This window comes from Lissotriton vulgaris, chromosome 12 (genome assembly GCF_964263255.1).
Source record: "Lissotriton vulgaris chromosome 12, aLisVul1.2, whole genome shotgun sequence".
NCBI classification, from domain to species: Eukaryota; Metazoa; Chordata; class Amphibia; order Caudata; family Salamandridae; genus Lissotriton; species Lissotriton vulgaris.
In genome coordinates this window covers 741,615,044-741,629,176 of record NC_141700.1, presented here as the reverse complement: position 1 = coordinate 741,629,176, position 14,133 = coordinate 741,615,044, and the positions used below count along the sequence as shown (strand labels likewise).

The window sequence follows — 14,133 nt, the reverse complement described above, 5'->3', positions numbered from 1 at the left end:
ATTTTTTTTTAATCTTGTATTTTCAGGGATATCACCACCGAAGGCCCTCATTTTATATTAAAAACAGAGCTTTGGACTATCCCATTTCCTGCTGAAAGGCAATATTTCTCTCCATGTGTTCCCATACCTGTGGTGTCACGCTGTTTGGTGCTTACTTTCCTTCCATGTTAAAGAACAGTTGATGTTTCAGCACCCAGGCTGTTTTACTGCCTAGCTAAATACATATAAGGTCCCAAGAGCGAGACCGTTGCATTGCAAATGCTTGTTTAGGAAGGCACCGGAAGGATGACAAGACTGGATTATTGTGAATGAAATGAGAGGTGAATGCTCTGTGCAGTTCCATTTTCAGTGGGGTATGTTGAGTTTTGGGATGGGATGTGCCACATAGCCAATTCCAAGTGGTAACGGTGCATGAAAGACCATTCGGAAGTCAGATTCAGAAATGAAATGTTTGATGTTCCCAAGCAGTTGAGTTTCTTCCTGACTTCTGTGTGTCTGCCTTTGGCACTGGAAAATATGGCAGAGGAATTTCCTATGGGGCAACGAATAGTTCCACTCTGAGATGGAAGGTGGTCGGTATAGGAAGCCAACAAGAGAAGGTTAATAACACTGCGTCTGGTGTCGAGAGATTGTTGGAGTTGGACATGGAAAATCCTGGCTTGGAAAATCCATATTCTTGCATGGCGGTCCCAGTGTCTGTTTTTACGCATAGCTGCCTGGTATTTTCACCTCTCGGCAGGTGGCGCTTTATATACAGCTGCCAACTGGGTATTTCCCTAAACATCAAATCAATTTTTGCAATTAAATTGGCATAGTTCACATTCATATAGGTCAGCTACAATTAGCAAGAAGCTGACACAAGCTGCTTAAAAGTCAGAATCCTTTTGTTAGCATGTTCAGATAACCTTTTCCACACACTATTGGGGGAAATCTGACATTTCACATTTAAAATAACAGAAATAATTCTCGTTAGGTCATCGGGGAAGGATCAAAAGGTATGCACAGCTGTTTTAGGGAGGAGGCATTTGCAACTATGTTGTATAAGTTGAAATTTGTTTTTAAGGTAGGATGTAAACCAAATCAGCATTTAGATTCCAATGCTCATACATCATTCTAGGGTAATATGAAAGGTGTAAACCTTGTCTGGATCTGAGTTTCATGCAGTGCTTAATTTGTAACACCATAAGTGCCAGGGCCCTCATCAAGCGCCCACTGCAGCTTGCACCAGGCATTGCCCCTGCCAGCACTGCCAGTGACAGTACCAACACAACCACTAAAAGACACATTTCTTCAAGTGTGACAGTTCAGACTGTTCCAGGCCTCGAAGGCTATAAGAATGGCAGCATATTTTAGTCATTTTCAATGTATACTGAATTAATAAATAACTGTTGTGCTCATTTCTAAATTAGACAAACAGAACCACCATTTTGCAGACTGTCAAAAGTGCCGGCGTTAACAATTCAGTGCCAGAGGCAACAAGAAGGGCCTCCATCCTGTAACCGTGCAGCTGGAGACAGTTTGCTTTCATCCAGGCTGCAAATCATGCAGGAACAGAATCTAGACTGTGTATTTGCAATATTCTTTGAGATGGCTATAATACTTGTCTGCAGACGAAATTATGTCAAAACCAGAAGTTATGACAAGATTAGCTATTGAAGAGATTTAAACATTGGAGGGAGTGAGGTTGAGTGATGACCTCCTTGGGACACCGCACCAGATGATAGTCGGAAGAGGAGTTAGTGTCTTGGTAAACAAGGAATCAAGGGGCATATTATCAAGAACAGCTTTAAAAATTATCCCATGTTTGGTGTGAACATGGGCTTCTATTGGAATTCTCCAGGGCATATTATCAAGCCCATTATCGCCGCTTTAGCTGCAGTTTTCTGCCGCTAAGCTGGCAATAATTTTAACGCCGTTCTTGATAATATGCCCCTAAGTGTGTGGCTAAGCATAATAGGGGGAACATTGATGATTTCAATCGCCTCTTGATCTTCCAAGAGAACACTGGAATCTGCACCATCTGGGAAATAATTTAGGGGGGCATTGATTGAGAAGTTGGCTGTTTGCAGAATGAAAGGGGTTAGGATGCTTGCGAGCCTGAAACTGAAGCCACTCCAACTGACAACAGGGAGGTAAATAGGAGCTACTAAAAAAGATAACGTAGGGTTAAATTTAAGATTGAAAAGCGTATATTCTATCAACAGGAGGGAGACTGTGCAAGGGTTTCACATTTATAGGAAGATCAGCATGATAGAGAGCTTCCGGTATAGCAGAAGCTATGCCTCCGTCCGGTTTCAGGGAGGATAAATATATTGGGGTTATAAGAGTGCATGAAGTTGTTTGTAGGAAAGTAGAGTGTAATTATGTGAACACATTTAACAAAGTCTGATTGATAGCTAATGTCAAGCTTAGAGGGGAACATGGTATGTGTACTAAGAGGAGGCTCAGAGATAAGAAGCCGCAACAAAGTCAGCTTGAGAAACCCAAAAGGAGGTGAGTGTGCAAGCCACTGGAGTCCTACCTCCAAAGTTGAGGTTATGGAGGGAGCTAGAAGGGAAGACATGTCTCTGGGTTATTTTGGAGTGGGTGAATCCGAGTTCCTGGAACGCCACAGAGCACTATGCTGGTAGGCATGGGTGTAGACAGGCTTGTTTTTGGCACGTTCCTGGTGTGCCCTCTGTGTGGGTGCACTGATTCATCCATTGAGTGACCCTCCATGTGGATCCACTTTATGCTTTTTGTAGGTTCTATCAAGATATTAGATGGACATTTTTTAACACCAATCTTTGTAGCAAAGAAATCTTTTTTTTATAAGGATGCAATGAATACTTTATGTATTTTAAGAAAATGAAATAGACATAGTGTGCCGTGCGGTTGCAGGTTATATCTCTCGAGCTGTAAAAAAGAAGGAAATCCCTTGTATATCTGGATAAAGTTGTCTATGAAAATGAGTGGAAGATGGTTTTTAGAACAATACGTTTTTTTTATCATCAAGATACTAGGAGGTTTCTTTTAACAATGGTTTTGACTAATTATTTTATTGAATGAGCTTTTAACACATAATATATGAAATGATGTTTAATATTCGATTTTATGACGCTTTTTTATGTACTTTTATGGATCCATAAAAAGACTCTCAATAAAGTTATTTTTGATTGATTGACCCACCATGTGGGAGGGGCGTGCATAGCAAAGACTTGCATGCTGACTGGAGGCACAGTACATTAGGAAGACAGTAAAATAAAAATGGACTGGTGCCTAGTAGCACCTGTACTGCCTTGCAAGCTTCCCTTCCAGTAGCACTAGTAGGAAATAAAAGTTATGCTAACATTAAAATGCCAAAGTCCAAAACGACATACAGAAACAAAAAGCATCATCTGCTGCTGAAAATGTGCAAGTAAGGCACAAAGCGGCAGCTTTCGTAATTGGACTGCTTGCTGGGGAGATGGTCGGTATTCGAGTCTGCCTCTCCCGACCACTGCGGAAGTCTTCGGATGTTGTACGGGGGTTTCCTTTGTTAAAGGCGAGGCACACCTTGGGGTGCTGGTGGTTCCGACTGCTGCATCTGACTCTATAATTTCCCACGTGGCGCCGTGCAATTTTCCTCCCCTTTGTTTGTGACTTGCTCCTGATCCTACACGGGGCTGGATACCTACCGAGATACTGCTCTGGACGACAATACCCTGCCTCAGGTCCCCCAGGGTGATCGTGGTCTCGGGTCCGGGAGATACACTGGAATTGGGGCATATTGCGAAAGGATGGAGCTTGGTGATCTGGTAATGGCCCTTGGCACCCTTCGAGGTGCCATGGAGTGTGATGCACGGAATCTGGAGGATAAGCTGGACGCCATTATCGCCACCCTCAGGAAGGAGACGCCAGTCGTACCTTGGGTGATTGAGACCTTGCCCGACCCCGCATTAGTGGGATGTGCTTCTGACACCCTGTTCACAAGCGGGGCTCTGAGTGACACCACTGCTACAACTCCTGGCCGGTCAACGGAAGGTTCGCACGAAGCGGGGGACAGTGGATTTGTAACGCCGGAGGAATCGGAAGACCACGCAGCGCCCCTAGATGAACTGGCATGGCTTCTACAGTGGACTGGGACAGTGATTTTTTCTCCCTTGCTAAGGACCCCATGTTCAGGTCTGTCACGTTCTTTTGTGCACGTATTGGGGCGGACTGATCCCCGCAATTACTCTCCTTTCAATGGCCGGCTGTTCTTTGTGCTTGGGGTGTCTGAGCCCTCTGCCACGATTTTCCCTGAGGCTGACCGGCTGACATGTGTGAGTGAGCTCGATAGAGTGGGCCAAGGTTAGAGATGGTGCCGATATACTGGGACTGCTGACTGGCTGATGGCGGAAAAGAGTCTCGGAAACATCCTGTGCCTATGTGACTTTGCGGGCGCAACAACGTATCCTATTCCCCTTTGTGGACTGATTATATTTGTTTTCGTATTGCTACTGTGTTGAGGGTTAGCGCGGGGCGAGGTAGGGCCGGGGGCTGGCCTGGAGGCCCCCCTCCACTTCACTAGTGACTATTTCTTTTCCTTTCTTGTAGGTTAGTTTTATTGGTGGGTTTAAAGGGCGACAGGCACACTGTTAGGGGGGGTAGGCCGTAGCCATCTACAGGAGTGCAGGGTGGGGGGTTGGGGGGATGGGCTTTTGTTGGTTTTGTCCTTTTATTGTTTCTATGGCCCTTTTTCTTTTTCTTTTTTCTTTTTCTTTCTGGGATCCGGGTAGGGTATTTTCGTACTTCCTGTTAGTTTGTTCACCTGGGGAAGACTACGACACGGTGTTCATAGGTGTGCCGGGGGAAAGTTTTAACGGTGCTTCGAGTATTGCTTCTTATTGATTATCCTGTTACATGAGCACTGGCACCGAAGATTTCAATCATAGTGACCTTAACTGTGAATATCCTGTTATATTGCTATTCCTTACTTATTTATTGCTTAATTCTACTGAACCGGATCCTGTTTTTCTTTAAGTCTTCTAAAAAGAAAAAAACAAAACCTTCTTTGATCCTGACGTGTGTATATCATGAATAGTGCTACTGTTATTAGCTTTGATGCGGGGCCGGTGGGTGGCGGACTATTGTCTTTTGCTTGATGCTTTACTGTGTTGACCTAACCGTACTAGCGGCCAGCCATGCCGGTTGTAGGCCCATACCTGTATCTGATTAATTCCATAATAAAGGTTTTAAAAAAAAAAAATAATAAAATAAATAATAAATAATTCCGTATACATTAAAAATGACTAGCACATGCAGTCTAAGCCTTTCTTATAGCTTTGGGGGCCTGGAACAGTCTGAATTGTCACACATGTAGGAGTTTGACTTTTAGTGGTTGTGTTGGTACTATCATAGGCTGCTCTGTCAGGGGCAATGGATTGAGCAAGCTGCAGTGAACTCCTCACGAGGGCCTTGGCACGTATCTTGTGACAAACTAAGCACTGAAGTAAGCATTTAATTAGGATTGGTTTAGTATTCGGTTGGAAAGGGACCAAAGATCTTGGACCCGGGAGCCCAAAGAATGGCCTGTTGGAGCTGCCCTGCCTGAAATGTATGCTGCTGATAAGGCAGCTTTGTGTTAGGACCAGAGGACTGTGGTCCATGGCCAAGGCTGGATTGCAGCAAAAGATCCTGAGCCTTGGACACTGTAATTGGTCCATGGAGGTCCTAGCACCACCAAATCACAACAAATATGTAAATAGCTCCTTGTCCCTACTAATCTGGTGGATGGTAATTTGACTTTCTTATAGCCTGTGCAACAAATGTTGATGACTTCCTGGAACCCTGACTGGTGAAAAAACTTCAAATGAGCGTGTTGTATTTATACAGCTGGGTATACACATTCACTACAAGATACCTTACAGGCCATGGCACACTTAACCTTTGAAACACGTCGTACATGAATAGGTACACAAGTTGCAATTTCATTTCGTTTGTCATTTGGTTATACTTATAAGAGAGTAGATACAAATTAGGAAACACCTTTTTACCTGTTTGCTGCCTGCAGCCCAGAGAATGATGCTACTGTTGAGAAGAAATTCCTGCCCTGTAGGGGCGCTGGAGTCATACTGGCCCACTTTTACTTGCATGAGGGTGCCCCCCACACCCTTTTGCCAGTTTACAATATCATACCGAGCAGGCGGGTTCCCCTCACTGTCGAAAAACTCCTTGTTGTTGGATGTAGTTTTAAAATGCATACGTTTGACATAGTGAAGCAGCTGGAAGAGGCAAACAAATGAGTGATATTTATTATTTATTTATGGTATGTGCATAGCACAAACACAAAGGTGTTGTTTCTTCACATACAATGGGACGTGATCATACAAAGAGGGTAAAAAGGCAGTGTTGAAGGGGTTGGAGAAAGCCCCTAGAATGGATCCTGGATACAGTAAAAGCGTGTTTCTCTCACTTTGCTTGAGATCACTACTCAAATATATCGAAGTTGGGGCAGATACATCAGCAAAAAGCGGCCACCTTTCAAGATTCTTCCAACAGTTCTGTTGACAATTTAGATCCAGACGAGGGAACTCTTCCAGTCTCTCAGACAACCAGCAAAGGCAACCATGGGCCTCATTTATGAAAAGTGACGCATCGCTGCATGAAAACAGCGATCCGTCACTTTTCACTGCGCCCTCCTTGCGACACCAATGATGCGTCATATTTACAGTATGACGCATCATGTGGCAAGGAGTTACAGAAACGTCAGTATTTCTGACGTATCTGTATGGCGCAAAAGTGACGCATTGCTGGAGTGTGTCACAAAAGTGATGCAACTCCAGCAATGTGTCTTTTCACATGGGGCAAGCCCCATGTGAAAGGGCCTGCGTCAGTCTTACGCCTGCTGTGAGGCAGGCGTAAGAAATTGACGCATTTGTGTCCTAGAAGTGGCACAGTGAAATCTTATAAATTTCACTGCGTCACTTCCATGACCCTTTCTTGCGTCAAAACGCCCCCCTTGCACACATTATACCTGGCGCAGGTATAACGTGGCGCAGGGGTTTACAAAGTGACGTATCTACCTAGATGTGTCACTTTGTAAATATGGTGCAACAAGTAGCATTTTTTACGCCACTGGTGCGTCACAAAAAATGGCGCACCGGCGGCGTAAAAGTGAAGCACAGCCTCATAAATGAGGCTCCATGTTTTTTAGAGCACTGCCAAGGACGAGGGAGGGGCAATTTTCAATATGAACATCCAAGCGAAAGGTGAAAATGCCACAAAACATGCTTTTTTAAAGTACTTCAGTAACCATCCTGGGGGCGTATGTTACGGGTTGAATTTCTGGACAGTTTCTACGGATCCTTAAGAACTACAAAGTGCGCAAGGACTATGATCTGGAAGCAGAGGTCCTCGCAAATAAATCACTTGATAGGGGGCTACCCAAGACGCTTGATATCTTGGTCCTCCAAGAGGGCTTGTAGTTGCCCCGGGAGACTTTAATTTCCCCCAAACAGACAAAGACCAATACGTGCATTCCTTATGTAACTAATTTCTGTCGATCTAGCAACAAAAATTAGCGAGATCATCAAAAAGAATAGGACTATTCTTAGGATGCACCATTTAATTTCTGACCCCTCACTTTTCTCCTGCTAAAGGGGATGACATTTAGAAGATCATTTAGTACATGCCATGGCTTGGACCCCTAAAGACAAATCTAATAATCACACTATTATTTGTAGCTGATATTACCTCAGATTACAGGACCTTATAAATGTCAAATCTGTTCAGTATGCATGCACACTTTTAGCACAAAGGTATTTAAAAATGGCAGCATTTCTCACCATCTATAACAACCTTGTAGGTCCAATAATGTGGTATACGCCATTGGGTGCCCTTGTGGCCTTTTATATAAATTGGCCAGACTAGCCAAATGATTAAAACGAATATTACGCAGCATAACATTTGCATTTTCTGTAAAACGGACAATTCCCTGTATCTTGTTGGACCTGGCCCTTTTTGCAGGGTTATCCCCAAATGCTTTTCCTTCCTCCTGTATTCTTTTTCACTTGTTTTTGTTGGCTTTATGACTCTGGGCACTTTGCCACTGCTGATCAGTGCTAAGGCGAATGCACTTTCTCCCTTAAACTTGGTATGATTAGTCCACACCTGTTTGGCATATTTAATTTACCTGTAAGTCCCTTGTACAGTGGTATCCCATATACCCAGGGTCTAAAAATGAAATGCTACTAGTTTGCCTGCAGTGCTGCTTGGGCCACCCACAGAAGTATCCTTCCAAACCGGTCTCAGGCCTCTGCCCAATGACTTGCCATTTAAAGTTACTTGCCAAGTATGAAACGCCCCTTTTACTACATATAGGTCTCATCTAAGGTAGGCCCTAGATAGCCCTATGGGCATGGTGCTGTGTAGGTAAAAGTTAGGACATGTACCTTTATTGTGTGGTGTGTCCTGGTAATGACATCCTATTTGGTTCCTCACTGCTGTGAGTCTGCTTCTCTCATGGGTTTGCACTGGCAATTCTCTCATAAGTTTTTCAGTGGTAATTTCTGATCTGAAATATGTAGCATTGACATGTTTGGTATGTTTGGCATAGTGGTGAATCCTGCTTTTTGGTGAAGGTGAATTTCTCATTACAATTTTATAAATGCACACTTTTAGAAAGTGGGCATTTCTATGTGCTTATGATTCTTTGTGCTTTGCAGCCTGACTGCAATCAAGGTCTTGTTTAGACTCACAGAGGGGTTTGTGCATTCACTCTAGAAAGTCACACAAAGGGAACTGAAGTGTACCGCACATATACTGATGGCCCATCACCAGGGTGATGGGCAGTAGCGGCCGGTGGTGGGAGTGCTGTGGGGCAGGAGAGGAGCAGGGTGGGGGTTAGTAATCTACGGCATACGGCCGTACAGAGGTAAGTAAACAAATAAATAAATAAAAAGAATTTCATTGCGCGCACTGCATTGCCAATGCAGAGCACAACAAAATTCTTTTTATTTGTTTATTTGTTTACTTACCTCCATTGGGCAATATTCCATAGTTTACTACCTCCCTCCCTGCTCCACCCCCGCCTCGCCTCACCACTCCACAACACTCCCACCACCAGCCGCTACTGGTGATGGGTCTTCCTGAGCCTGAGTGCTGGGGAAGATGTCACTGACACTGGAATAGGGCTGTGCCTGTCCTCTCAAAATGCTATCTACATCCCCCTGTAGTGTGTCAGTATCTAGAGCTGGGATTGAATGGGGGTGTAGTGCACTTGTAAAGTTTGTTTGAAGTTACCTCCACAACAAAGACATTTTGAGTATACGTACAGGGGCTCTGACCCTGGCTCTACTTGCTGCACCTTGTCAGGGGACTGTTGTGCTACCAGGAGAAACAGCCATTTGGACTGCCTGCTTTGTTTTGTGGCCTGTTGGGCTACAGGAGGAACTACTACTCTTCCAAATGTGCTGGCCCGCTGCCTGTTCCCTGCGTATGAGCCCCCTGTGCTCTATCTGGAACTCAGTGCGGGGTGAACGCTAAGGGTTGCTCCTGGCTTCTGCCCTGTGCCTGCTCTCTTGACCCAGAGGGAAATACGCGATGAGCGCTCCTCTGTCCATCAGCTTGGTGGGTGTTTCATTATATTTTGCTTCTTGAACGGTGGACTCTTCATTGTGTTATTACTGCCTAGCGAGATCAACGCGGGGTGATCCCACATTCAGAGGAGGCAAGTGTCTACCAGGGGTCCCTGGGATGCGGCCATGCCTACGAGCTAATCACTGTGCTGTTCAGGCTGCAAGGGTCGTGCACGCTGAGTCACCTTCCCCCACCGGGAAGTTGCAGAGGCAACTGAGAGAGCCATGTGGCCCAGTGTTGCTGGGAACTGCCCACAGAGAATGCCTTGGTTCGGATGCCACAGGTCATGCTTTCAGGACTCGAAGATACCGTCTACATAGCCCAAGAGAAGCCCCCTCATTCTTACTTGTTTCAGCAGCAGCCCAGGTCGGAGGAGACCTTGGACACATATGTGCCTGCAGGGGCTACAGCATGGTTTTTAGCAGCTGCACTACACACTTCCGGGCAGCTGCCTTTGGTCCTCAGCACACTGGGGACCAAGCAAGGTCGCCTGCTCGTTTCTACAGTACGGGTGTGCCCCCTCTGTGTTTGCCCATTTAGAAATCGAAAAAAGACTACTTATTTCCATGTAGGAGGTGCCCAGAGGCTTTTGTGCCCTACATGGTGTACTGCCTACCATAACAGGTCTATTAGAAGCGCAAAGTTGCGCTGACCGGTGTTGTTTATGGTGACATGTGATGATTCGTGTGATTTATACATTAACTGCTGCATTTTCATGCCCTTAGGTTGTGTTGTATGTTATTTCCACTTACAGTGTCAGGACTTGCATAGGATGCTCACCAGCTATGATTTCTGTATGTTATAACCTGCATTTTATATCCTGATATTGTGATTTATGTCTTTTTATGCCTTGCAAGGACAGGATAATTATATCATTTCAAGCTCTGCATATTATGCACAGTGATAGTGTTTTTATGATGTGTGCAACATATAAGTCTTTATCTTATTGCACTAAATCTAATGTTATGCCAATTGCCTAGATGACAAAGTGATTTATGGTTTATGCCATGTTTGGTCTATGTGTTATATTCAAAATATGAGATATGTTTATATAATATTGTGTGTAGTCTCTTTTGTGGTGTATTTATTGTGACACTGATGTGTGTTGCACAAATGCTTTAGACATTGCCTCTGGAATAAGCCTGCATGCTCTGCCAAGCTATGAAGGGGGTGAGCAGGGGGTTATCTTGAGTGTGTAGTTGGTGGGGTCTGCCTGGCTTAGGTGCATACCCTATCCAACCAGAAACCCCATTTCTAAAATATCTCATTTAATATTGCAAAAGCACGCTGAGAGAGATCTTACATGGCAAATCATTGAACAACCCCGCCTCCCAGTACGGGGTGGGGATCTATCACAAATACTCACAGGTTGTGAATGCCATTGGATCTTCGGGTGCTACTCTGTTAACACTGGCTTAAACACTTTGAATGAAGGGAACACCATTATTTTGATTTTAAAAATATTTTACATTGTTTCATTAGACTGTAAGCCATACTGTGCCGGATAGTTCTGTAACACTTTTATTCTGTCTCCACTTTACACATTTGTTATACCTTTGAGATTTTCTACAAGTCCATGATTTAGTTTTGATTTTGGGGATTTTATTTTAGGTATTTTAGTTTAGATTTTAATCCCCACATCCACAGGGAACAGATCTTTCAGATCTTTCAGATGTATATTTGTGATTGTTTTTGGATTTAATCCATGTCCCGGCAATGTACGCACTCTGTGCCTCAGTGATTGCTGCATAATCATACCTATGGTGTGAATTTCATTGGCTTCTGTCTTGACACTGCCTTGTACATTTTTTTAGTTTTCTTGTAACATGCTCTATTCTATACTGCCTTTTTATGTGGCTTCATGTCTCAGAACATCCGTCATTATTTTTATTTATTTTCCTGATTAGGTTTTTTATTTTTACTCTGTACCACCCTTATATATGGTTCCTCGAATACACCCCTGCATTTGGTTCCTTCATTAATTTTTCACCCCTTCCTCACACAGTTGAGGGTATTTTTCACATACATGCTATCTGCCCTGGTGCAATTATTCTGTGCCCTCAAATGTTCTCTCCGCACCATGGATACCTCAGTGCATTTGTATGAGCCTTTTTAGGCTTAATATCCTATGACAGGCCACGTCTGGGATCCATTGTGAATATGCCTAAATAATCCCTACTTTTTTATTCTTTCCACATCAAGACAATGTACTTTCTTACCTTTTGTTCGTCTAAAATATTTTTCAGGAGTAATTCAATTACAAACCCAGTTTCTTTTTTTCCATTTCTCTCTCTGGATGTAATCACTGGTGGTGCATTTTGGCACATTGTCACCGCCTTCTTTTTAAACTAATTGGCCAGTATTATACAATTTGTCTCCTTTGCATATGACCCCAGTATTGATCTTGCAGGTAACTTTGATATGGCCTATTGCTATTTTCACTGCATTTTACTGTGGAATAATTCTTAATTTATTTTTATGATTCCTTTTTGTGATTCCTCTAATATTTTGCCCTGAGGGTGACCTACTGAATTATGAAAGGTTGAAATGCTGTCGACATTAGACCAAATGAAAATATTTGGACTACTGGACATATATGGGCAATGGAATCATTATGAATTATTTACTTTACTGTGCACATTAGTGAATTATTAATTCTTTTTACCATTTTTGTTTTCTTTTGTTTTAACAATTTGTGTCCCCTGCACAATTCTGAGCAATTTATGCACGTTACACTCTCTCCTCCAAGCCTTTTCGAAAATGCTGGGGAAACATGTTAACCAACAGATAGCTTCATGCCTAGAATGCAATAACCCGCTGCGTCCTAGCCAATCCGGTTTTCGCGCTAACTATAGTACTGAAACAGCTCTGCTGGAGGTTGTCAACTTCATCCGACTCAGCCTGGATGTAGGTGATAGGGCGCTGCGAGTTTTGTTAGATCTGTTGCCTCCGTAGGAATAGGGGCAGGCCTGGAAGTGGCTTGCATATTTTCTGAAGGAGAGAGGACAAGAGGTATGGGGCCAACCTTTTTCTGCCAACTCCCATAAACTAAGGGTAGGAGTGCCACAAGCCTCAGCCCTGAGTCCAAATCTACTTTATGTTTAACTATCCCCTTGGCTACTTTGGAAAAATCTTTAAGGGCAAAATTTGTGTCATATGTGGATGACACCCAATTATTGTTCTCCAGGAAGAATAACAAGGTCTTCCCTGGCGACAACATCTGCAACTATCTCACAGCAGTGTTTAGGTGGATGTTCATTAATCAACTTAAATGTAATGTTGGGAATACAGAGCTGCTCTTCTTTGGTCTAGTTGACGTGACATTGTGGCAGTCTTTTTGGCCATCTGATGCACCCCCGCTAACCAAAAATCTGGTGGCTAAAAATGTGGGCTTCAAATTTGTTGGACAACTGCTTTTTGCACCCAAGTTAATTTGGTAGTGAGCACTTGTTTTGCCCTACCTTGTGTGCATCAGAAGTTCCTGTTTCTCTTGTCCTTTACAGCTAGACAACAAGTGATTCAAGCCCTGATAACTTCACAGCTTGAGTATGGGAATGGACTTTACTCATGCCTGCCCAAATACCTGTTTCATAGGCTACAGCTAGTCGAGAATGCAGCGGCTTGCACAATCTTCGGGCTCCTCTGTAATTCCCATTCAACATGTCTTCTTAAGAGTCTTCACTGGCTCCCGGTGATGAAGAGGATCATTTTTAAGACATTATTCATTACCCAGAAAGCCCTCGACGGAACTGGCCTGGGCAATTTACAAGATAGTATTACTTTCTACACCCTCCCAGAGAAACCTTTGTTCTGTAAACCTTTGTCTTGCCAAAGTTCTGGGAATCTGGAAGTCTAGGCCTGAAGGCAGATCCCTCTCTTTCTTGGGCCCTTCCCTCTGAAATGAACTTTCATTGACACTTAGATGCATCAAGGCAACACCTGTGTTTCAAAAAAATATCAAGACCTGGCTCTTTGCCAGTTCCTTGTCTTTTTCCCTCCTATTTTCCCCACTGTTACTCTTCTACAGTGTGCTTTATAAATACCTCCACATAGACATAGACTTTGGTTACCTTTGACTTTATATATATCTTTGATGTTGCTGAACATCAATTGCCATTAAATACATACAATTACATTTTTGGCAATTCAAGGCCATATCTCCTTTCTCCTTTTTTTGTTCCGTCTGTAGCAACATACAATACATTTTTACAGTATTGTACTAAAAGTATTATTGTATTATGAATGACAGCTCTAGGACATTGTTGTTGATATGAACCTATAAATGACACCCTTAGGGGGATATGTACAAGGAAGTGGCGGAGCTTGTCGTCATCCTCCTTGGCTTAAAAACACGCTCTGCCACTTCTGAAACGCAAGGCTGCACCATATTCACAAGAATGTGGTGCAGCCTTGCGTTTCCCCCTGAGACGCAGGCTCTGGCACCAGAGTGCAAGGGTGTCTGCATGCAGGGGAGGATTGTTTATGTGTAGGAAGGTGTTGGAAATGGGCCATTTTGCAGGGTTATCCCCACACTTTTTGCTTTTTCCTCTCCCT

At 43.6% G+C, this 14,133-nt stretch overlaps 1 protein-coding gene across 1 annotated transcript in view; it reads right to left on the bottom strand.

The window, feature by feature from the left end:
* Positions 1–14,133, bottom strand: part of LOC147678520 (extracellular calcium-sensing receptor-like) — a 46,153-nt gene that overhangs the window by 6,439 nt on the left and 25,581 nt on the right. Inside the window, exon 4 of the mRNA XM_086945666.1 lies at positions 5,997–6,224. Coding sequence (XP_086801792.1) covers positions 5,997–6,224 — 228 coding nt within the window. The remainder of the gene's footprint in view (positions 1–5,996; positions 6,225–14,133) is intronic.